The following is a 22,676-nucleotide window of genomic DNA, read 5'->3' as shown; positions in this document are numbered from 1 at the left end:
TGATTAGATATAGATGGCTAGGTAACATCCAGGATTACCTAGACATTTAAAAAACTGTAGTGATCTGTTAATTTCTGACCCTTTCCACATTGACCAGTCTAGTCTGTAGCTGGTACGTTTGATTACTGTGGACATCAGGAACCAGAACAAAAATAATTCCCCAAGTTCCTTTGCCCTCACACAGAAGTCTGTCCAGTCCCCTCCAGTCTGCTATACTCTATAACCAGATGTAAAGCATCTTGGGACCTAAAAAAAAAATACCATTTACAAGTTGCTGTCAATAACCACATTATTCTCTAGAATTACAGGCAGAAAAGTATTTACCACTTCCTGACTTCTCTGGCTGACTCATCATTGACAGTGAACAGGATAGGTTGATAAATACATTGCAAGTTCTGACCTGTGGTTTCACAGTCAAAGAACAGTGAAGGATTGAACCAATAATTCAACCTGTTTCAGTCCCATGAGAAATATGTATTAAAGAATTAAAGAAAAAAGGCTTAGCCTACACTAGCCTTAATAAGTACTTGGGATTTTACTGGTCTCAACATTTGTCGAATTCCTTGTTCATCTCTGTCCCTTCCCCATCTCCTCACCTTCCCCATCCAGCTGTGACAACCATATCACAGAACTTCACTTTGTCCCCTATCCTCTTCTGCAGATGCAAAGGACATGAGTGAATTTGAGACTGAAGGCTTCTTTGCTTTGCATCACCGTCGAGGAGCCATCAAACAGGCCAAAGTCCATCATGTCAAGTGCCATGAGTTCACTGCCACCTTTTTTCCACAACCCACATTTTGCTCTGTCTGCCATGAGTTTGTCTGGTATGGTAACTTGGCATTTCACTCCAAGCTTTAGGTTATGCATTTTGTTGCATCCTATCAACCCACCAGGCCCAGCATGCTCCACCTCAGGGGAACATGCCAAAATACATGAGAAAACTACATGAGAGTTTTCAGTGACCTCACCTGGATCTAGAAGACTTAAAGTGTGTGATTCTATGAAAGATTTTATAACATGGCTTTTGTAGTTCCAAGGATTTTGGTTTCTGATTAAATGGAAGGCTGCTGAGGTAAGAGGGAATGGACAGAGGAGGTAGATATCCTTATTGTAAGCACAGTTTTACAGCTGAAACTCCCACCACCTCGACAGCTTAACTGTGCTAGCACTAATGTCTATAAACAGACAACAGCTTTCCCATTGGAGCTAATGAGTTTAGATGTTTACAGTGCTCTTGGGTGTTTTAACAGCCCTTGAACAGAGATTGGTTCAATCCTCAGTAGCCACATAGCAAAGGCTATGATAGAGTGGAGACTTGAAACAATTCCTATCTCCAGTCTCAGGCTGCTTTCTTCTTAATGGGGTGTTCTTCCCTTTGAACGACTACAGAATCCATTAATGCACAACCCCAGCTTAACCAGGGTATCCAAGGGCAAAGAAACTTTTGGTGGATTTTTATCAACCTGTTTTAATCTGATAACCTGAAGTTCCTCCTCCCTTTCTCATAGTGAACATTACTCAGGTATGATACTCAGAAAGAGGAAATGAAATGTTCAGATGTCTTTGCTGATCTATATTGAACTTAGTGAGACAATGATTTTTTAAGTGCAGAACATGGAAATTTGCTACTAGGAGGTAGTGATGCATTTTCAATCAGGCATTTTAACCTCTATGTGTTTACTTCGAAAATACACCAATGAGAGGGCAATTAATGATAGCTCATTTATTTTATCATCAGACACTTAACAAAGCAGTGGAAAAAAACAAAAAACAACAACACATATTAACACTCTTGGCAAATGATAGACCAGGGCTGCTAATGAGAAAATGTTCTGTGATAGTAGGAAACCATGAGATCTCATCATGTTTCAGGTGTTTGTGGTGCTGCTGTTGGTTTGAATATCCATATAAATCAAACCTATGCTTTATTGCAGGGGTCTGAACAAACAGGGCTATCAGTGTCGACGTAAGTAAGAAAGATTTCTGTTGTATTACTATCATTCCTTTTTACTGGTTCCTTAACTTCTGAAAATCTTAAGCTGCAATCATTTCTTTTCAGAATGTAATGCAGCAATTCACAAGAAGTGTATCGATAAAGTCATAGCCAAGTGCACAGGATCAGCTGTCAATAGCAGAGAAACCATGGTAACTATTTAGATTCTGCTCTTTGTCTAAAATATGATGATTGTATCCTAACATTAGATTTTACAGCCCACTAATTCTTTTTAATAATGCCTGAACTTGAATCTTTAAGCTTATTGGTGATCTCCCTAAACCCCTTTCCTCCTCAATAATTGTTACTGAGATCCATGACTAGGGTGTGAATTTTAAAAAGCACAATAAGAATTTTAGTGGCTGTGCCTATTCCAGAGAAACATAATAGAAAGTGGCCAGAAAGCATAGTTTTGATCAATTATATGAGAATGACTCCTGTGGTATCTATAGCAAGAATAGTCAGTTAAAGAGTAGAGGCAATGATAATAAAATACAGATATAATCATTTACTAGGTTATAAAAAGATGATGATACATGTATAATTCTTATATTAAGGGTAAATATTTCTTTCAGAATGGACTTTGAGGTATATAATTTGAGGACAAGTTAGATTTTACTTCATGCAGAAGGGAAGCTGAGTTAGAAAGTCAGGCAGCCTTCCTTCTCCCACCCTTCCCTCTCTCATTCAACAAGTATTATTTATTGGGTGTATAATACATGTATGTACTCTGTACATAGCAGAGTACAAAACAGATGTGGCCCTGCCTTTATGAACTTGACCATAAAGCTGAAGAAACAGACATTAACAAATGACTATGTATAGTTTCCATTTATATTAATTAGATACTATAAAAATAGCCAACAAGGTGTGATGATGGAGAAAAACAGAGTGGCTCACTTAGACTGAAGGTCAAGGACTCTCCCGAGGGAGGGGGCACTTAAGCTAAGAGTTGAAGGGTTAAAGGAGCCAGCTGCATGGAGAGCAGGAGGAAGGAGCCCCTAGACAGACTGACAGGCTCCATGGGAGGAAAGAATCAACATGTTCTAGGAACTGAAATGAGAGCATGTGGCTGGGACAGCAAGGGCAAGAATGGAAACATGAAGCTGGGGAACTTGGCAGGACGTAGACAAGAGTGGGTCTTTAGATCCTGGAAAAGAGGTTAGATTTTATTTGACTTGCAATGTAAAGTCCACTTTGTGACTGCTGGTAGGGAAAATGGTGGGTTGAGATGTGGAAGTGAAAATCAGAGGACAGAGTCCCACCAGGGCAGAAGTGTGGTGATAGTAGAGATGGAGCAAAGTAAGCAGATTTTTTAAGGTGATTTCAATGTTCCAAGTGACTGTTTTCCAGTGGACAAGATGTGGAGATTGAAAGAGAGCTGAGTGATGGCTGAGTTTCTGTCTTGAGCAGTGGGGTAGATAGCAGAACCTTAAGGATGTGAGTAAGACTGGAAAGAGAGATCTGGAGAGAGATTAATATTTCAGTTTTGGACAAGGCCAGTCTGAGGTGCCTAAGGACATCCAAGCGGAAGTATCAAATAGGCAATTTTATATGAGCTTGGAATGCAAAGGGCCAATGGACTAAATCTATATATTTGAGAGTAACTATCATTGGGGTAGAATTTAGAGCTGCCAGAGAGATTTCCTAGTGAGTACAGGGAGAAAGGAGTACAGGGTCAAAATACTGATCCCAAAAGAATTTAAAATTAGATGTTAGGTAGAAGAGAAGGAACTTATTTACACAGGGCTCTTCATATACTAAGAGTGTGTGAAAGGGCAGGGCTTAGTTCAGTGCAGCTGAGATGCTGAAAACAATGAGGGTCACATGGAGATTTTTGGAGGCCTTGATCAGAGAAATTTCAGAGGATTTATAAAGGTGGTGCCTTCATTGGCCAGCACTGGAAGATGATAACATGGAAACAACCTATGTATTAATATTATCATGAAGATTAACTGTGAAGGAGATCATTGAGGTCAAACAGTAAGTAGCTGGAAGGAGGTAAGACACAAGGGGTGGAAATAGTCCCATAGCTAGGGAGCAATGACGGGTGGATGAAGCTGGAGAGAGGAATGACCAGAGCAGTCAGTCTTGGAAAGAGGGGAAAAGATCCACATGTTCTAAGGATGTGGAGATGGGTCTCTGATGGACAGATGAACATGTCATCAATTGTATCAGGAAGGGAGGAGATGGCTCTAGATTTAAGTAGGTTTGTACATTTGGGCGTGGATAGATAAGAGAGTTTCTCTTAGACAACTTACATCCTCAGTGGAGTCTGAGGATTGCAAGAAGGAAGAAAAGACACTGACTTGCTTTCAGGGGAAGGATCTGAAAATGATTGTCCTTAGAAATGGGAAAGGAAGGGAGTAGGAAGAAGCAGTAGGATTGCCAAGCACAGTTGGAAGTCCCTTTGAATTTGAGGGTGTCAACCTGCACAGGTATGTGATTTTATGCAGCAAAGGAATGGGTACAAAGAAAGCAAATTTACTGAATTTTTCCAGAGTAGAATTTCTTTTAAAATTTAGAGCCAGAAAAGGATAATATTTTATTAAAGTCACTCTGCTAAGGTTCAAAGAGGTTAAAGTAGTTTGTCTATGCTCAACCACCTGTAAGTAGCAAAATGGGGGCTAAAATTCAGATCTCAGTCTCCCAGACCAATGCTGTTGTTTGCTTAAATCCAACTGCCACCTCCCAACCCACCCTCCTGCTCCCTTTACTTGATGCCTCAGCTTATGTGGAGAATCACACATTGTAAGCATGACTGTTAACCCCAAAGGCTAATGTCTAATTGAAATAGGACCACAGTATATTTGAGGGCCACAGTATAATTTTAAATTTCCAAGTAGCTGCATTAAATAAAGTAAAAAGTGACAGGCAAGATTACTCTTAGCATTATATTTCATTTAACCCAATTGGTCCATTATCATTTTAATATGTAATCATTATAGAAAATTAATGTGATATATTTTTTCATACAAAGTGTTCAAATTGAGTATGCATTTTACACTTACAGCACACTTTCTCACCACCTTGCACATAATTCATTTTGACTCTTGGGGCTAAGTGACTATCATGTTGGAAAGTATAGCTCTTCGGTCTTTCCTAGATGTATCTTGACCCATTTGGGCAGATTACGATTTAAAGTGGGAGCCTTCTAGCCTGGATTTGGACATTAATTGTTCATAGTCACATGGAAACAAATATACAAAATGAGTTTTGAAGGTTATTTTTTCTTGGTTGAAAATGGCTAGTGTAAGTGCTGGGCAACTTTTAAGCATGTCTAAATAGCCGTGGGAAAGACCCAATGCTGACCAGCAGCCACAGCGGGCACATTAGCTACATCACTTTAATGAATAAGGCTTCATTACTGTGTATGTTCCCAAATGAATTGTTTAATTAAAAACTTAGGCAGAGATTGTAAGTCTTAAGTACATAAAACTTTTTATACTGTAGAAGGATGCTAGTGTTCTTGTCAGGATTCAAACTGCCTGATTTTTTATTGTTGCTCATGAGATAAGTTTGACTAAAGGAGAGAAAATAAACTCTGGAAAATTGTAAAGAAAGGAAGGAAGGAAGGAAGGAAGGAAGGAAGGAAGGAAGGAAGGAAGGAAGGAAGGAAGGAAGGAAGGAAGGAAGGAAGGAAAAAGAAAGAAAGAAAGAAAGAAAAGAAAATCTGCCATACAAATATCTACCACCAGCATCTCTCTCTCGTCTTTCCTCTCCCCATCCCCCAAATCATACATTCATTTTGAGGGAGAGAAGAGTAATAGTGAAAGAGAACAGGCTCTGACTCTGACAGCCAAGCTACAGGTATTGCAACTCACTGGCTGTGTGATGTAGACAAGTGTCTTGCCCTCTCTGTGTTTAAATACCTCATCTATCAAATGAGAATACTAATAGAAGCTATTTCAAATGGGGTATTTTGATGATTACATGAAATATTCCATGTGTAAAAGAGAGTACACATGTCATATGTGTCCACAGCACCTGGCAGGACCTCCATCCACGCCCGGCCTCCCCAGTTCGTGTATAACAGGCGTGAAGTGCTTCACAGTTTAGGCTCTAATACGCTTTCCCTGTGGCCTTGTGTCCTCTAGAGGAGTTGTTATGTAACACCTTCCAAAGGTTAAAGCGCTAGCTCTGGGTTGAAAAAGAAAATATTTATATTAAAATAGGAAGGGAAGTGCAAGGTTTACTTGACTCCCATTTAAATAAATAATCCTCGTCCCCTCTTCCTGAAATGTTAGCCCCATGGTGGGAATGCCTCAGACCTCAGCGGGCTACTTGATATGTGCAAGTCATGCTCTGGCCCCTTACCCCGAAAGAGCTAATGGCTGCCTGAGTTCCTTGGACGTGACTATAAAGTTTGACTAGTAAAAATCATGGTTTAAAATGCATACTGTTCCAGTGTTGTTATTCTGTCATTGTGCTCAAGTATCTGTTAAGACATATAAAGCTGGGGACATCATGCAGTCTCTTCTTTCAGTTCCACAAGGAGAGGTTCAAGATTGACATGCCGCATAGATTTAAAGTCTACAATTACAAAAGCCCCACCTTCTGTGAGCACTGTGGCACCCTGCTGTGGGGCCTGGCCAGGCAAGGGCTGAAGTGTGACGGTGAGTAGCGGGAAGTGAGTGTGGACCCTGACAGAATGCCTGCAGGGGGCAGATTCACAGCTTTAACAGAGAGCATGGGCGGGGGCGGCACGGCAGGGTGTGGAGGGCTGCCCTCTCCCAGCAGCCTAGAGGAGCCCCGGATAGGGACTGACAAATGCCTGAAACAATAAGCCACTGCTGTTCTTTCTTACACACACACACATACCACACACAAACACCCTAATCTTGAACCCAGATAAGTACAGTCACTCAGGTTACATGTCAAGGCTCCTGGCCCCGTTGCCTTCTGATGTTGTGCCTGGTCCTGGGGAGAAACGAAGGCAGCATTTTTCCTCTGACTGACCACTTCCTTCCACCTGATCTGCTGTCTCCCTGGGCCTGGCCCCCCACTCTGCCAGCGTCAGCTGTGCCCCTGCCCCCTCCTTTGTATCAGCGAGCGAGAAACTTGCTGTGGCCCCATCAAGGAGCAAGCCTGGTGCATCTGCTTGGCTGATGGCAGGTCCCACACAGAGTTGTTCTGTGACTTAAGCTGGACAGAGTCTATCACCAAAGTGTGCTGCAAACTCAAAGTGTGCTTCTCCCCAGGGAGAAGCCAAGTCCAGATCTGATTCTGATGTTTCCTCAAAGGCCGCCAGAGCCAGAGCCGGCAGCCTTCACTGGTCAAGTTTTTCAGACTGACCCTGAGAAAATGCCAAATGGGCTTTCTTGCCGTAAAACGCCAAGTTGCCAAGGCAATAATAACCTTTAGAAACTGAGATGCTATTACACCAAGTTGAGAGGGTAGGAAGGAACACATTCCAGTAACAATGATGAAGCACTTCTGCCTTTTGAGTGGGGGAGCAGGTGGGGACGGGGCCCAGATGTCTTCACAAAGGAGGGTTCCTGCTGCAGCAGACACTTTCTATTTTGAATGATTAAATATAGAAGCCACTTTTCTTGGCAGCCCTATTTTATTTTATGTCACTGGCTAATGCACATCTCGTCTTTTAAGTGACAGCAGTGCTGACTTTAGGTGAAAGATCACCATCGGCATCGTCCCCCCTGCTCATCCCAACGGTGCTCACATGTCTGGGAAGTCTGGAATGACCTCTCAACTGAGGCAGTGGGGCACAGGTTTTTAATCATTACTGAAGACAAGACCCACATGTAGTCAGAATTCACCTGAACAGTCCTCTGTAGGCCACAAGTACTGCTGTATACTTTCTTCTCCACGCCTGTCTGAGATGCATGGGAGGGCCTGGCATTGATCAGAATTAGCTTTACAAGTTCACAGGCAAGAAGTAACTTCAGATATTTTAGTTGTACAAACCAGGCATGGATATTCAAAGCCCCATCTGATGGCCTCCTGCTCTTGTGAGAGCCCGGACGCCCCACCCACCCAGGCCAAGGAGGTCCCAGCAGTTTGATTACGCTCTGAGCTTAGAACTTCCACGAGGGTTCTTGGCATTATTTCACGGCTCACATGCCTGCTTTGTTCTGTCCTTTTCCAGTGTTCTTTCTCCTCCATTCCATTCCTGACCCCACTGCCCCACCTCCTGCACTTCAAGTAGCCCCCTCCCTCTTTTCTCTCTCCCCTCTCCCCTCCCCCTTCCTCCCTTCCCTCTTCTCCCCTCAGGTGTGTCATTCTCTGTCCTAGCTGCCAACACCCCAAAGTCCCTGCTGTCACTCCTCCTCATGCCCTCACCTTCATCACCTCCTAATCCCTTCCCTACATCTGTTTCTCCCTCGTCTTCGCTGGATACTCTCTTTATCTTGCTTTCTTAAAAGCCACCTTCCTACGTAGGGCCTCCCTTCATTCTTTCGTGCCTACATTCTCTCTCCATTATAATTCCCATGAAAATAGTCACCAAAAGAAACTGTTTGCACTCACAGAGATCGAGTCATCACCTAAGAGGTTAGTAACAAAGATGCATGACATTGTCATAGTAGGAGTGGGGCCTTTCTTCACAACCCTGTGTCAGGGACAAGCTTCCATCTGGCTACAACTTTAAGGAACAAAGTAAAACTCTCCAACCCCCTGTGCTAGGTTGCAGAACTCAGAAGGGCAGCAGCCTTTGCAAACAGCATCTTTATTAAACATTGCACTGCAAGTGGATTTTTATGACTACATCTATGCATTTATACTGGGACAAGTGATAGCTGTATACTCATTTACATAGAAAATCCCTTTTATTGTGTTTTGTTATAAACTACCTGAGGAAGAGTGGGCTAATTAAAACTAAGGGTGAAGGCTGCTAAAATTTCATCTAGATATTTCAATACATATTTCATTATAACATATAATGAAGACGAAAGTTGTAATTAGTGAACACCTATTTGATGCCAATCACTGTGCTAAGTTTTTTTGCATACAAATGGGCTAATAATAAGATTAAAACTGCATGATTTGCTAGGTTCTCCTGCCTAATTCCATTTTAACAACCCCTATTGATATACCTTTGTAGAATCAAGAAGGAGTTGAGATCAGAGTTCTTTTAGCTAGGATTTGGAAATCTTTTTGAACCTTCCTTTTATTGTACTGGTGATGTTTTACAGGCACAATTTAAATTTTTTAAAATCAGCAACATGATACAATAGTTGTCTTCACACAGACACATAGGCGTGCATACCCCTCAACCCAGGAGGCTCCCACGGTCACAGTAAGTGGAGGGCAGATCTTCAGGACTAATGAATCAGAAAACTCCTGCAAGATCATGGCTGTCAGAGCTAGACACCTCTGTAGGTGGTTTAGCTCAGCTAGCCCAACCCTCCCATGCTGGGAATGTGGTCTCCAACCACTTTCCTTCTTCCCATCTGAAGTCATAAGCACACAGACCACCCCCCACCATCTCACTTTCAGTTCTGCAGACTGAGGTGGAACCCTGGGCTTCAGCCTAGAGGGCAGAGAAGCCTTTTGCAGCCTGTGTGGGGAAGAGGATGCTCGGGCACGAGCAATCTTCAGTTCTAGCATTGCACATTACCACCAGGGAGAGCCATCGTCAATCTTTCTCTCTCAGCAGTGGCACAGTCTAAAGGCACCCTGACAGCAGATTTCCTCCCCTATCAACACAGCTCTGGTTGCATCTTTAGTGAGGATCACTTCCCAGCATCACGCGAGGAGCACCTGGTCTGTGACTGTTTCAGGAAGGGAAGGTGGATGAAAGCACTGCCCTAATGTATTTGTATTCATTGTCTCCTTCTGCTGAGAAGAAGGCATGGGCTTGCCAATCGTTCCTTCAATATACACGTACCTAAAGAGGATCATGTGCAAAGTCCATGGCAGTAGGTTCTGTTGCTCTGGCTCATGGTGTCACTATCCTCCTTTCAGCATGTGGCATGAACGTACATCACCGATGCCAGACAAAGGTGGCCAACCTATGTGGCATAAACCAGAAGCTAATGGCTGAAGCACTGGCAATGATTGAAAGCACTCAACAGGTAGGTGACAAGTTCCTGCAATTTCAGTTCAACAAGGATTACTCCAGACCCTTTGCTCTTTGATCTGCAGCAGGTGTGTGGGACGACATGGAGTCTCCTTCTGAGCACTTGCCCTTCCCCTTTGAGATATTTATTTAATGCATTTGTATTGTATGGACCTGATAAGGTCTTAAATTCATAGAATGATCAGGGACAGAAACAAATTCCTTAAAATTTTTGAAGATTCATTGCTAGCTTTTTATACCCACAGAAGCCTGGGGTGAACCCTTATATGTTAGACTCATCCCTGGAATGCCCTCAGAGCACTGAGTCCAGGGCAGCTTGTGCCTTTTGGTTGACTAGCATGCCTAATTTGCATATCCAAGAACAAACCCTCTTTAGGACTTGACCTTCCATTCTTATTTGCAACAGAATGCTATGCATAACATGAGAGAAACAAGTTAGCCCACAGAAAAAATATGAGGAAAGTGAATAGATTCTGCTGGTACATAAAATCCAAATAGGCAGACTCTCACAGAATGTAGAATCCAAAGAGTGCTGAGGGAAAGAGCTTTGGTTATCTTACACATTTAGTAATCTTAAATGTTTTTCATCCCTAAGGACACTGCAGGCCAAGCTGTCACATCAGTGGTGGGTGGTCTGACTCTTTGTTTGTAATCTAGGCTCGCTGCTTAAGAGATACTGAACAGATCTTCAGAGAAGGTCCTGTTGAAATCGGTCCCCCATGCTCCATAAAAGGTGAAGCAAGGCTGCCATATGTACTGGCATCAGGGAAACGAGGTAGCTATCCTGATCCCCATAGAATCAATGTCAGTAGTTTATTTTGATTAACCTTAACCTGAGTCTTCTGTATATAACTTCTCCATTTACCTGGTCTGATAGATGATTCTTTTCTATTTAAAGTTTACAGGCCTAAAATAAGCGGAGGAACAAAATAGAAACAGAGACATGGATATATGGAACAGACTAACATCTGCTGGGCAGGGGAGGCTGGATAAAAGAAGCTGAAGGGATGTATATAAAACACAGACACACACAGACAACAGTGTGGTGATAGCCAGATAGAAGGTGGGATGGGGGGTAGGTGGAGATGGCCAAAGGCCAAGGTGGGAAATGGGGATGGAAAGAGACATTGTTTGGGGCAATAGGTGCACATTGCAGTGCACAATGATGTTGAGTTGCACACTTGAATCCTATCTGGTTTTGTGAACCCCTGTTGCTTCAATAATTTCAATTAAAAAAGATTACAGATCTTACCACCAACTTTTAGGCTCCTACTTCTTAGAAGTAAAACCCAAACACTCCCCATTAGGAAACCTTTTTAAGAGGGTAGAAGGTTTGGAAGTAGGGAAAAAAATGGGATAGATCTGGAAAAAACAACTGTAAAGTTTTCCTTAGAATTTTAGAATGTTTCTTCCTGTTACTGTTTAATGGCTTTACAGAAATAAATCCACCATAAAGCTCAGTGGTGGGAATACCACAGAATCGTCATATTCTGCACCTTTGAGATTGTTCTGGGTGGTGTAAGAGGAGAAAGGGCAAGAATAGCAGTGTCCAAAGTCCTTAACCCTTATGACATGATGCAAGTCTATCTAGCCTTCTGTTTGAAGGTAAGCCATGAGAGGCTATGGCCACTTGACTCTGAAACCTGAATAGTTTCAGCATACATTATAAAATACTTATTTTCTATTTTCCTTGGATTTAGGGAAAATATGAAAGATAAACCTAAAGACAGAAAAATAAATATTATTCCAGCCACCAAAAAAAGAAATAATAATTATGTGACATGTTAGTGGTACCATTGCTACAGTGGCAATCATATCACAATATGTATCAAATCAATACACTGTACATCTTAAATTAACGCAATGTGATATGTCAAATATTTATAATAAAAAAATTAAAATTATATACAAGGGAGGAGGAAAAACTCCAGAAATGTTTTTCTATACCTCCTCTGACATGGGGTGAGAAATAAATCAACTTAAAATTTTTTCAAGAAGGGTTTGGATTAGATTTGGGAAGGGTGTCCAGGCGGAGAAGCAGACCGTGACTCAGAGAGGACCAAAGTAGGCAGCATGTTGACGTGAACACTTTGGCAAGTGATGCAGTTTGGATCTTTAACAGTCTCCTATCCATTTTCTCTTCCCTCCCCTGGTAAGTCCTAGAAATTGATGCCACTGTGCCTGTGAGCCACACAAGCTATAGAGAACCATTTTTCCTGAAATTTAAAAATCCCTACTTGTCCTTGATTTGACATGTACTAAAAGTGTTCGTCTGTGTTGCATATGGGGTTTTGCTGATTGGATTGTTTCTCAACTTAAAACTTTCCCCAATCTGTTGGATAAAGAGGCCCAATTTGCATTCGGATGAGAGGCTCACAGGCAGGAGGGGCCCCTCGTGTACAGCAGAAACCCTGTCTGCGTTACTGCAGATGGATCTGGAACGGGGAAGTGGGAAAGAAAGTGTGTTCTCCAAGTAGCTGGAATGACTGTCTGTTGTTACCTGTTTCTTTTTAACCACTGGTTGCCATTTTCAGAGCCCCAGGGAATCTCCTGGGAGTCTCCCTTGGATGAGATGGAGAAAATGTGCCGTCGTCCAGAACCTGAACTGAACGTAGAAAGACCATCTCTACACATGAAACTAAAAATCGAGGATTTTATCTTGCACAAAATGTTGGGGAAAGGAAGTTTTGGAAAGGTATGATGCCATATAGAATCCTACACCAACTTCCAAAAATGGAAGAGCAAAGCTCCTGGTCAGCAAAACTAAACTCTTAGGACCAGAACTGTGGGTGTGTGCACAGAGTGTGTTCCTGAGCATTTTGTGACAGGGTTCAGATGTCTGTATAGGTAGAGACCTAGGGGCTCTAAGGAATAGCAGCCTCTGCTTCCTGGGAATCATCGTTCCCAAGCCATTTTTTTTTCGAAGGTGTCCATCCCTCGAGCTCATGAGTTTGATATCTTTGGACACCTCAGAAATAAGGAAGTGCTTCTGCCAGTTCCTATTTCACACCAGGTTTTTGTTTGGTTAGTGTTTTGTTATTGTTGTTGTTGTTGTTGTTGTTGTTATTTTGCCCCCTTTTTCAAACCTGGAGTGTTGTTTGACTTCTTATGTGATTCTTTTTCTTTTGCAAATGTCCCCAGCCTCATATTAGTTGGCACAGACCATGTAACAAAATACCACACACTGGGCTGCTTCAACAGTTTCTCACAGTTCTGGAGGCTGAAATCCCAGATCAAGGGGTCTGCAGAGTGGTTTCTCCTCAGGCTCCTCTCCTTGGCCTCTCAGTGCCTCTTCTCCTTGTGTCCTCTGTGGTCATTCCTGTCTAATCCCCTCTTGTTATAAGGACACCAATCATACTGGATTAGGGCCCAATTCAGCAACCTCCTTTTAAATTAATCATCTCTGCAAAGACCCTGTCTCGAAACACAATGACATTCTGAGGTCATGGGGGTTAGGACATCAACAAATGAGTTTTCAGAAGGGACACAATTCAGCCCATAACACGGCTATAGCTTGAGAGGCCTGGGAAAAGCTTCATGGAGAAAGTCCCTCCTCTAAATTCTTCCTGCTGCACACTCCGGCTGTGGGCTGTCTCTGCCAGTCACAGCTGGTGAGGAGATGAAGAAGGCATAATTTAAGAAGTTACAATCAGTTATCAGTGATGGGAGAATATTTGCAAACCAGTGATTGTGAAGAGGAATAAAACAGAATATAGGATTTTAGGTTATTTCCAATATTAAGCATATCTAATGTATGAATGGCTCTCAGTTGTTTTATATTCTTGAATGTGACACCTATGGAAATTTTAACCAGAGACTACTATCCATGAATATGCATGTCCAAAGCTAGCATTATGTTCAGCACCTGCTCACCAGACTTTGGCTAGAAAGCTTACCCAGTTTATTTAATAATAAACAAACTAAAAGGCAACTGATTATTGTCACAGCTGAGTGCCATCGTGCTATAATTGGGGTTTGGACTGAACAGCAGCGCTTCACCTTTGACAACATTTATTCTGCCCTGCAAACTGTAGCTGAAATCCATTAATTCATTTAGTCCATTTCCACAATAATATGAACCACAGCAGGCCCATTTGGCATTAATCTGAGTGTAATAGGGAATTTTATAGCCAGGCTTCACTGTAATTTAGCATCAATTAATGTGCAATCATAACCTGTTACCAAAAATTGAAAGCACATTATAAAGATGGAAATTACCTTTTCAGCTCCTTACTTGATGGCTGGTTTTTGGATGTTTTATTGCAAGAAGCAGTTACCAAAAGAGTCATTTTAATTGTTAATGAAATGTTTACCTTTCTTTATTCCTGTGTGTATTGCTTCACTGGAACATGGTTAATAAGAAAGACATTAAGTTAAACCTATAAGCCTTAGTAAATACCTGGGACAAGTGAGAGCTTTGCGTGTCCTCTGCTATGTGCCTGGCCATCAGCACCCTGGGTCCCTACATTCCGAGAGGACGGCACTGTGGGGCCCATGGAAAGGAGGACGAGGCACCAAAGCCACAGGAGAACCACTTCCTTTGCTCACAAAACAGAATACTCCCAAACTGTTCCTCTTCCTTTTTTGCTCTCCATAGGGAGTGTGGCTCCTCACCAAAATGGTAGCCTCTATATTCTTGTTCTGTATCTACTTCTAGGCCAAGAGAACAAATGGCATGTTTTCTGACACTATACACCTTATCCATTTGCCTGAATTTGCATCTAAGCTCTTTACCCTCTATCAAGCCAGCTACCTCATAGCTATGGGTCTGCGCTGTATTATTTTATACATAGACATGCACTTTCACTACTGGTTTAGCATCATTGACTTCAAGAATCCCTGAAAGTCCATAAATGAAATGAATGACAAGTAACTGTCATTCTTAGTAACTGTCATTTAGAGAGCATTTTGTAATTCCCAAATCACTTTCTCCTGTGGCATCCCATTGGATTTTCACAGTGGCCCTGTAAGTGAGAGAATGTGGTGGCAGTTCTCTCTTTTACATGTTAGGAAACTGAAGTCCAGAGAGGTTAACTGGTTTGCCCACATTCCCGCAGCTAGGAAATGTCTGTAAAATGAGACCCGAGCTGGAGTTTTCTGTTTCCAAATGCCATGTCCTCGCAACTGTCTATCATCTGTTGCTGCATCATTTGCAAAGACGAAAGTTGTAGAAATTCTCTGTTAGGTGCCATCTGGTGTCCTTTCATGTGAGATTCACAAAATCAAGAGAAAAAAGTAAACTTTGGAGTTAGATTTTACACTGAGTAGCTCCATTTTGAATTTGAGAAACTTAAGTTTCTCTTTGATCCTACTTTTTTATTCCTATTTTTCTTGAAGAGTGTTCTCAGCTAAGAATTAAAAGATAATAAAATGACATAGCACATGGAAAGTACAAAGCAGAATGCCTAATACATAGTAGGTCTTGAAACTGTGATTAGTGTCTGTGCCATTAGATAAGACAGTGTGTGTTCTCCCCCGCTCCACCACCGCCTTTTTTTAATCCTTACCTGAGGATATGTTTATTGATTTTAGAGAGACAGGAAGGGGGGAGAGAGAGAGGGAAAAAGACCAATGAAAAAGAAATATTGATTAGTTGCCTCCCATACATGCCCTGAGAAGGGATCAAACCCACAATCTTTTGATATATAGGATGACCCTCCAACCAACTGAGCCACCCAGCCAGGGCAATGATGTGCATTCTGTAAGCAAGTCAGGAGAGCTCTATTCCTCAAGGATTCTTTTTTTTTTTTTTTGCCTTGAAAAACTGGGTAAAACTTGGAAAGGTTTTGTGCTTATTTGCAGTGAGATTTCAAGTATAATCAAGTCCACCTCTCTGCTACCTGCTGCTGCTTCCGTCAATACACTCAGGATCCTGGGCAGACAGGGCATACTTTTTTAAATACAATTTTTCAGGGACCAAGAATAACCCATCCAATTGCACACTAGTTTTGGGAAGCGCTTGGAAAAGTACAAAGAAAGTATGAGACTGTTAGGGGGCATCCTAAACCATGAAGTACTCTATTTTGTCTGTATAAAGGGGACAAAGAGGGTTGAGAAGAAAGCCTCCTTTCACATCTTTCTCAGACTGGTCCCTTCTTTAATGAGTGCAAATTCAAATTCTACAATGAAATTACTTCTTCCCCTTCCTTCTAGGTCTTCCTAGCAGAGTTCAAGAAAACAAATCAATTTTTTGCAATAAAAGCCCTAAAGAAAGACGTGGTTTTGATGGACGACGATGTTGAGTGCACAATGGTGGAGAAGAGAGTTCTCTCCTTGGCCTGGGAGCACCCATTCCTAACACACATGTTCTGTACGTTCCAGACCAAGGTATGGCTTCTGTGCAGACAACCCTGGTCTGCCTGCCCCTAGAAAATGTGCCTGTCCCAGCACAGTGCCCCTGGTGGCACCCTCGTTGTGAGATGCGGGGTACAGTCTTTATATGTTTCATCTTTACCTTTCAGTCCACCTTTCATTCATCCACACAAGTTTCTTCTCCTCAAAATACCGTTGAAATGTTACTTAGAATTTTTTAATGTAGTCAGTTGGGAAAGGGCTTTACTTCTGGATTTGTTTGTTTGCATTTGTAGAATCTGGTTTAACGGTTTAACTTGTATAACAACTAGGATTTGTAGTGGTTTTGTGACTTGTTTGGCAAAGCAATGCCTTGTGAGGGGAAAAAAAAAAATGTGACACCTGTGTGTTCACCTACATACATCTATTTGAAGAGACAAAAGTTGTAAGAGACTGAAAGGCATGTGCGCTGCTGTCTTCCTTTCTCAGGCCAGCAGAGGGGCCATCTGTACCAGGGGCCATACCAAGGAGCCCAGGCCCAAGCACTGAGGGAGGGGCTATGTGGTCAGGACTTGCTCCTGCTCTGGGAATACTCTCATCATGGTCTCGTTTTTCCTTGAAAAAAAAATAATTACTTTTTTCTTGACTCAAAAGTTATCCAGGATCATTTTTAGAAAATTTGGAAAATACTTACACACTTAAAGAAGGAAATAATTTATAATCCTACCCCTTGGGCATATTCACCATTCATACTTTGAAGCTTATCATTCTAGATATTTTCCCCCAGTGAATTTTTAAAAATAAAAATAGCAGCCTATTGTAAATATCAACTGTTCTGTAACTCGTATTTTTAACACTCTATTTTTTATTTATTTATTTATTTTTAGAGAGGGAAGGGAGGGGGAAAGAGAGAGAGAGAAACATCAATGTGCGGTTGCTGGGGGTCATGGCCTGCAACCCAGGCATGTACCCTGACTGGGAATCGAACCTGCGACACTTTGGTTCACAGCCCACGCTCAATCCACTGAGCTACGCCAGCCAGGGCTCTTAACACTCTATTTATACATCTCACATCTGTGGATATTCTTCTAGACCATGATTTACCTAATTAGAATTATTTCTAGCTTTTTGTTCTGATTTAAATAACACCAAAGTGAACATCCTTGTCCTTCCTGATCTCATGCACAAGCTCAATTTTTCTCTTCATTTTTCTATTCTCCTTCCATTCTCCTTCCCTGTCCCCATCACACACAGTCTCCTTCCCCCGTCCCCATCATTCACAGCCTAGAATAATAGACAGACCCATGTGGTTAAGGTTCAAAGAACATGAAGTTTTTCTCTTCTTCTATTCCAAGCCTTGATGATAATTGACTGCCTTAGTGTAACCATGAGGATAGAGGGCCTCTCAGATGCCCCCAGCCACAGAAAGTATTAGCTGAGAAACTGGGAATTGATCAGAAAATGTGGACGGCAACTAGGGCTTTCATCCCCACTTTACCAGCCCCCAGTAGGTACTAACCAATGCTTAGTGAAAGAATAAATTAATAAATACACATAGCTAAAATAAAGAGAAACTAGACCATGAAGGAGCGCTCACTAAAATATACTGTATTCAAAACACTGTGGAGGATATGGAAATGTGTAATACGGTTTCTGGCCTTGAGAAATTGGAGCATTTCACCCTAAAGAAAGAAAGCGGCAAGAGTGCTACTTCTGACGGTGTGACTAGTGTGACATGGCAGAGCACAGATGCTAAGCACCAGAGCTGGAATCCTAGAAACTGAAATTTGGATAGGCAGAAAGACTTTGGGGCGGTAGACGTGTGGGGGGCTACAGGAGGGAAAGCATAAAAGAAAGAAGGGAGCACGAGAAGCTGCTTAAAGGGAAGCAGGTTTATTTTCTGGAGCAGGAAGGAGTTTGGAATTTATGAGAATGAGTAAGAGAGATGTCCCGCTAGAAATTTCCTCCTGGAGATCATCAATATCCATTGATCTGGGCTGGTGTACACACGTTACCGAAAGACAAAGTGAGGAACTCAGCCGTGCTCTCTTCCCAGTCTCTGCTCTGGGTTTGCTGGGCACCCTGGCACTGTTTGCAGTCTCCCTTTTCCTCTTTTGGGGCTTGTCTAAATGCTAAATACACCTCAGACCAGGCTTCTAGGGTATTATGTAATCAGTGGAGCTTGGCGCCTTTTCCCCTCTGGGATGTTGTCTGTTTGTTTGTTTATCTTCATACCATGTGGGGAAGGCTGTTATCAGTCTCACTCTGTTAGAACGTAGCTATCTCTGCTCATCTCTCAGGGCTCAGGCTTGCTGACTTCTTCCCCACCGTTGTGCTTTTCCAGAGCAGGGAAGTCAGTGCAGGAGGAAAAGTGGCAGAGAATGTGCACAAATGTCGAACACGAGTGGCTCATCACTTAGATTTCAAGGCACTGAGTCATTTTGGAAGGATGGGGGTGGGAAGCTCGTATCACACTTTCTGAAGGACTTTGAGTTGCTTTTAAGATGTGATTTATCATTCGGATCTTGCATGCCCAACAACATAGCCAGTTAAACACTGCAGGCGAGTGTATAAAGCAACAACTGATATGAATGATGATTTGCTCTGGGAACATTTTGAAAATGGCCTCTTTGAGGCGATAGTCAGCTTTGCATACCAGTGAAGACATTAGGTAAGACAAATGACTATTGACTTCTCTAGGAAACTGTGGTTTGGGAGAAAATTATTCATCTGTTTTCCACCTCCACAGAGCCCACCTGTTGAATGCTAGATTATTCAGGAGATTCTGAGGACAAGATTCCCTTGTAATTTTTCAGGATCTGTGGGTTAAATCATTAAAGACTTTTAAAGTTCATATGTGAGGGACATTTGACCTGTTGAAGTGTGAAAACAGGGTAACGTCATCTAGGAAGCTATGAAGAGTGAAACTAGCTGTGTGCTGGGCTTCTGAGGAACGGTAGTCTCAGCTCAGCCCTCTGTCAGCGGGACTCCGGGGCCCTTCCTCCCCCACACCGGGTAGAGGGCAGGGATCGCCACACAGAGGGGCTGAAGGGTGGGAACCGCAAACCATGTGTGAAGGCACAGTGCTTGGGACGTAGGTGTGCAAGACAGTGTCAGTTGAATCTGAACCTGAATAAGGCTCAAAAGGGAAGAACCTTTGAAATTAATTTTCTCAGTGCCAGATCGAGATAACTCTGTGCTTCCTTCAGGCTGTGACATGAATTGCTGGCATCAGAGTCTCGGACAGATCACCGCGATGAGAGGTTGCTGTCTAAGCGGGGGGAGACATGGCTTTTTATTCTTTTCTTTGTTTTGTATTAACATTTAGTGTTTCTTAACATTTTATTTTGTGTCTCACATGAAAGCCCACATGCCTTGAAGTGCACAGTCCCTCTTAATACCAAATTCGGTATGTATGCCAGTGAAGTCTCACATGCATACTGGATTTTAAAACTGTATGTTCAGTACCTATTTTCCATTATTTGCATTTTTTAAAAAAGTAGAAATAGGAAAAGCCCACAAAAAGAATAATTGTCATACATTCTCAACTGTACTCACAAGTAATGTAAAAATCATTAGAAACAAATTCATCAGAAAACCTTGAAAATATATTTCACAAATTATTTTAGAATGTCACTTTTAAATGAATTTAACAAATTCTTCTTGGGGACCTACTCTTTCTAAGTTCTGTATGTTTCCCCCAAAAAGGAAAGTTTAGAGAACTGTATGGGGATTAAATTGCAAAACTATTTCCTAATTTGAATTTGTAAATAAATTTTTAAAGTTCTACCAAACTTAGAAAAACAATATTCTGCTTTATTTATTTTTAAGATACCACTAATAATTAGATGCACTATTGCGTTTCTCCATAAAATTATTTTAAAAATTGTATTAGAAGCCATCTTCCAGTTTCAGAATTGTCTAAATGGGAAATAACATGTCAGTTAGAAGATGCATTGCTAGTGATGAGGACGGAACATAACAATGACTGAAATGAGATGGAAGTGTTTGTCCCTTCATAGAAAGGGAGTGAGTCGTGTAATTCAGAGCAGGTATGACAGTTCCATGGTGTCACTCATCAGAGACCCAGGCACAGTCTGTTCCCTATTCCATCATCCCCAGCACTGGGCTTCCATCCTCAAGGGAACTCCTCAGTCTACTATGGCTGCTGGAGCCCAGCCCTCACAACCACATTGTAGTCAAGAAGCAGGAGGAAGAGGGAGATAATAAAACAAGACCATGCCAGCTCTCTTTCCTTTATTAAACTACTTTTCCATAAGACCCACAAAACACTTCTGCCCACACATCTCTGACTCTTCTATAGCTCCAGAGAATGCTTTAGAAGACTTTGTCTTTCAGCTGGGCACTTTGTAGCCAGAATAAAATTTTTTACTAGGAAGGAAAGGTAGGCAATCGGCTATCTCTGCCCCAGTGTATATTTTAAAATCCAGAAAAATGTGAATTTAAAAGCCTACATTTATGTGTGGCCTACACTTATGTCTGGCCTACTTTGTGCCAGATAGTTTACTAGAAATTTTAAATATATTATCTTATTTAATTCTGTTAACTCCAATGATGTTGATATGATTATTCCTATTTTACCCATGAGAAAACTGAGGCTAAGAATAATGTACTTTGCCTCTGTACACCTTAGTCACCATTCACCTGGTAACTGGGAACAGTGTTCCAATTTTGCCATGTGTCTCTTCTTGCAGCTATGGGCCTTCTATGTATTCAGAGCATGGCAGTATCTTAGTGACATGTCATCACTGTAGTAACTAAATACTGACCTACAGGAAAGACAAAACACTGAGAAAAAGAATTTTCCTCTCTTTTTAATTACGCTAGAGTAAAAGAAAGATCAATAATTGAAGTATCTTGCCCTGTCCAGTGTGGCTCATTTGGTAGGGTGTCATCCAGCAAAGTTAAAGGTCACTGGTTCAATTCCCAGTCAGGACACCTGCCTAGGTTGTGGGTTCAGTTCCCCACCCTTACACCATTGGGGCACATTTGAGAGGCAACCAATCAACGTTTCTCTCTCACATCAATGTTTCTCTCCCTCTCCTTCTTCCTCTCTTCCTCTGTCTCTCTAAACAAATGAATACAAGTTTTAAAATAATCAATTCAAGCATTAAATTAAAATATTAGAATAATCAAATCAAGTATCAATTAATTAAAGTTTCTCTGATTTATCTCTGATAACACTATGGAAAAATAAGAGAGTTTGGTTCCAAAATTAGTTTGGAAAAGAGAGAAGCCTCTAACACTGTAAGAACACTGTTTTGTGTTCTCATTTTGTTTTGAAATAATTTCCTTAGAAATTAAAAGTGAACTATGGCCTGCCTTTGCGTCTCCTTTGAATTCTGAAAGGTCTATCTGTACTACAGTCTGTCTACAACTAGGTTAAGAAGTGTTACAGTTTCACACCCAAGAGCAGTTTGAGGTGATGCGAACATCCCCGAGTCCCTCCCCAGGCGGCGCGTAAGGCACGGGGGTTTTGTGGGTCTCCACCAGCAGATTGCCCAGTCCTGTAGCAGGAGTCAGGAACCCAGTGTTAGTTCACATGGATACCACCGCCCTTGACTTCCACACTCCCACTGTGAAGCAGTTGAACCTTCTTAGTATTACTTTGACATTTCTCTAATATGACAAAGGAGCCTGAGTTTCACTTTCCATTTATAGAACACACAAAGTTTGACTCTGGGCCGACCTCCACATGGGCTCCCTCTGTTCATGGTTTCAGGTTATGAATTTATGACTGACACTTTGTGTGACTTTCAACAAGTTACCTAAGATTTCTTTGTAACCTTGTCCTCTTTGGGCCTCCAAAAATAGCACTTGCAGAGAACTTTGAATCCTTCATGAAGAAAGTGTCATACTAACTGCAAGATTTTTATTATTATTTGAAATAAAAGAAAAACTCGTCAACATAGCAGTCTTAAAAAGTATGTCATTCTGATATTTCCATGACTTGACAGCAAGAAGCCATCCAAGACTGCCAGGGGGTTTTACTTTCAAGCATTTTATTCAGACACTGCCTCATCTGAAGCTCTCAGCAACACTTGTTAATCCATAAACCCTCTGATGGCTGAGTTAGGAGCACTGGCAATTATCACAATTTCAGCAAAAAAGAAAGGAAAGAAAAGAAAGGAAGAAAACCCTGCACAAACCACATCCTCCAAAACAATTATCCACAAACTAAGACAAGAATTAATGTTTTGTGTCATCCCCATTTGTGGTGACTGACAGGCTGGCCTTCTTTAAAGCACTCCTGCAGTTTCCTGTAGTGAGAATGCTTGGAAATGCCTGTTTCATCTCTTCCGTGTGCTTCAGACACCCTCTCTGTGCAACTCA

At 41.8% G+C, this 22,676-nt stretch overlaps 1 protein-coding gene across 9 annotated transcripts in view; it reads left to right on the top strand.

Moving 5' to 3' along the window:
• PRKCQ (protein kinase C theta) overlaps window positions 1-22,676 on the top strand; it is a 123,319-nt gene that overhangs the window by 69,653 nt on the left and 30,990 nt on the right. For 8 of the 9 annotated variants that reach the window (XM_045858104.1, XM_045858098.1, XM_045858100.1 and 5 more), the window contains 8 exons: window positions 662-824; window positions 1,935-1,966; window positions 2,060-2,145; window positions 6,480-6,609; window positions 9,917-10,026; window positions 10,689-10,806; window positions 12,566-12,726; window positions 16,185-16,358. In XM_045858104.1, the coding sequence (XP_045714060.1) occupies window positions 662-824; window positions 1,935-1,966; window positions 2,060-2,145; window positions 6,480-6,609; window positions 9,917-10,026; window positions 10,689-10,806; window positions 12,566-12,726; window positions 16,185-16,358 (974 nt within the window). The remainder of the gene's footprint in view (window positions 1-661; window positions 825-1,934; window positions 1,967-2,059; window positions 2,146-6,479; window positions 6,610-9,916; window positions 10,027-10,688; window positions 10,807-12,565; window positions 12,727-16,184; window positions 16,359-22,676) is intronic. The other variant, XM_045858105.1, reaches the window with a different exon arrangement.

The sequence above is a fragment of the Phyllostomus hastatus genome, unplaced genomic scaffold (assembly GCF_019186645.2).
Source record: "Phyllostomus hastatus isolate PE091 unplaced genomic scaffold, TTU_PhHast_1.1 phas_scaffold_1674, whole genome shotgun sequence".
NCBI lineage: Eukaryota > Metazoa > Chordata > Mammalia > Chiroptera > Phyllostomidae > Phyllostomus > Phyllostomus hastatus.
Note: the sequence above shows the minus strand (reverse complement) of the source record. Positions and strands in the feature narration are given on the sequence as shown.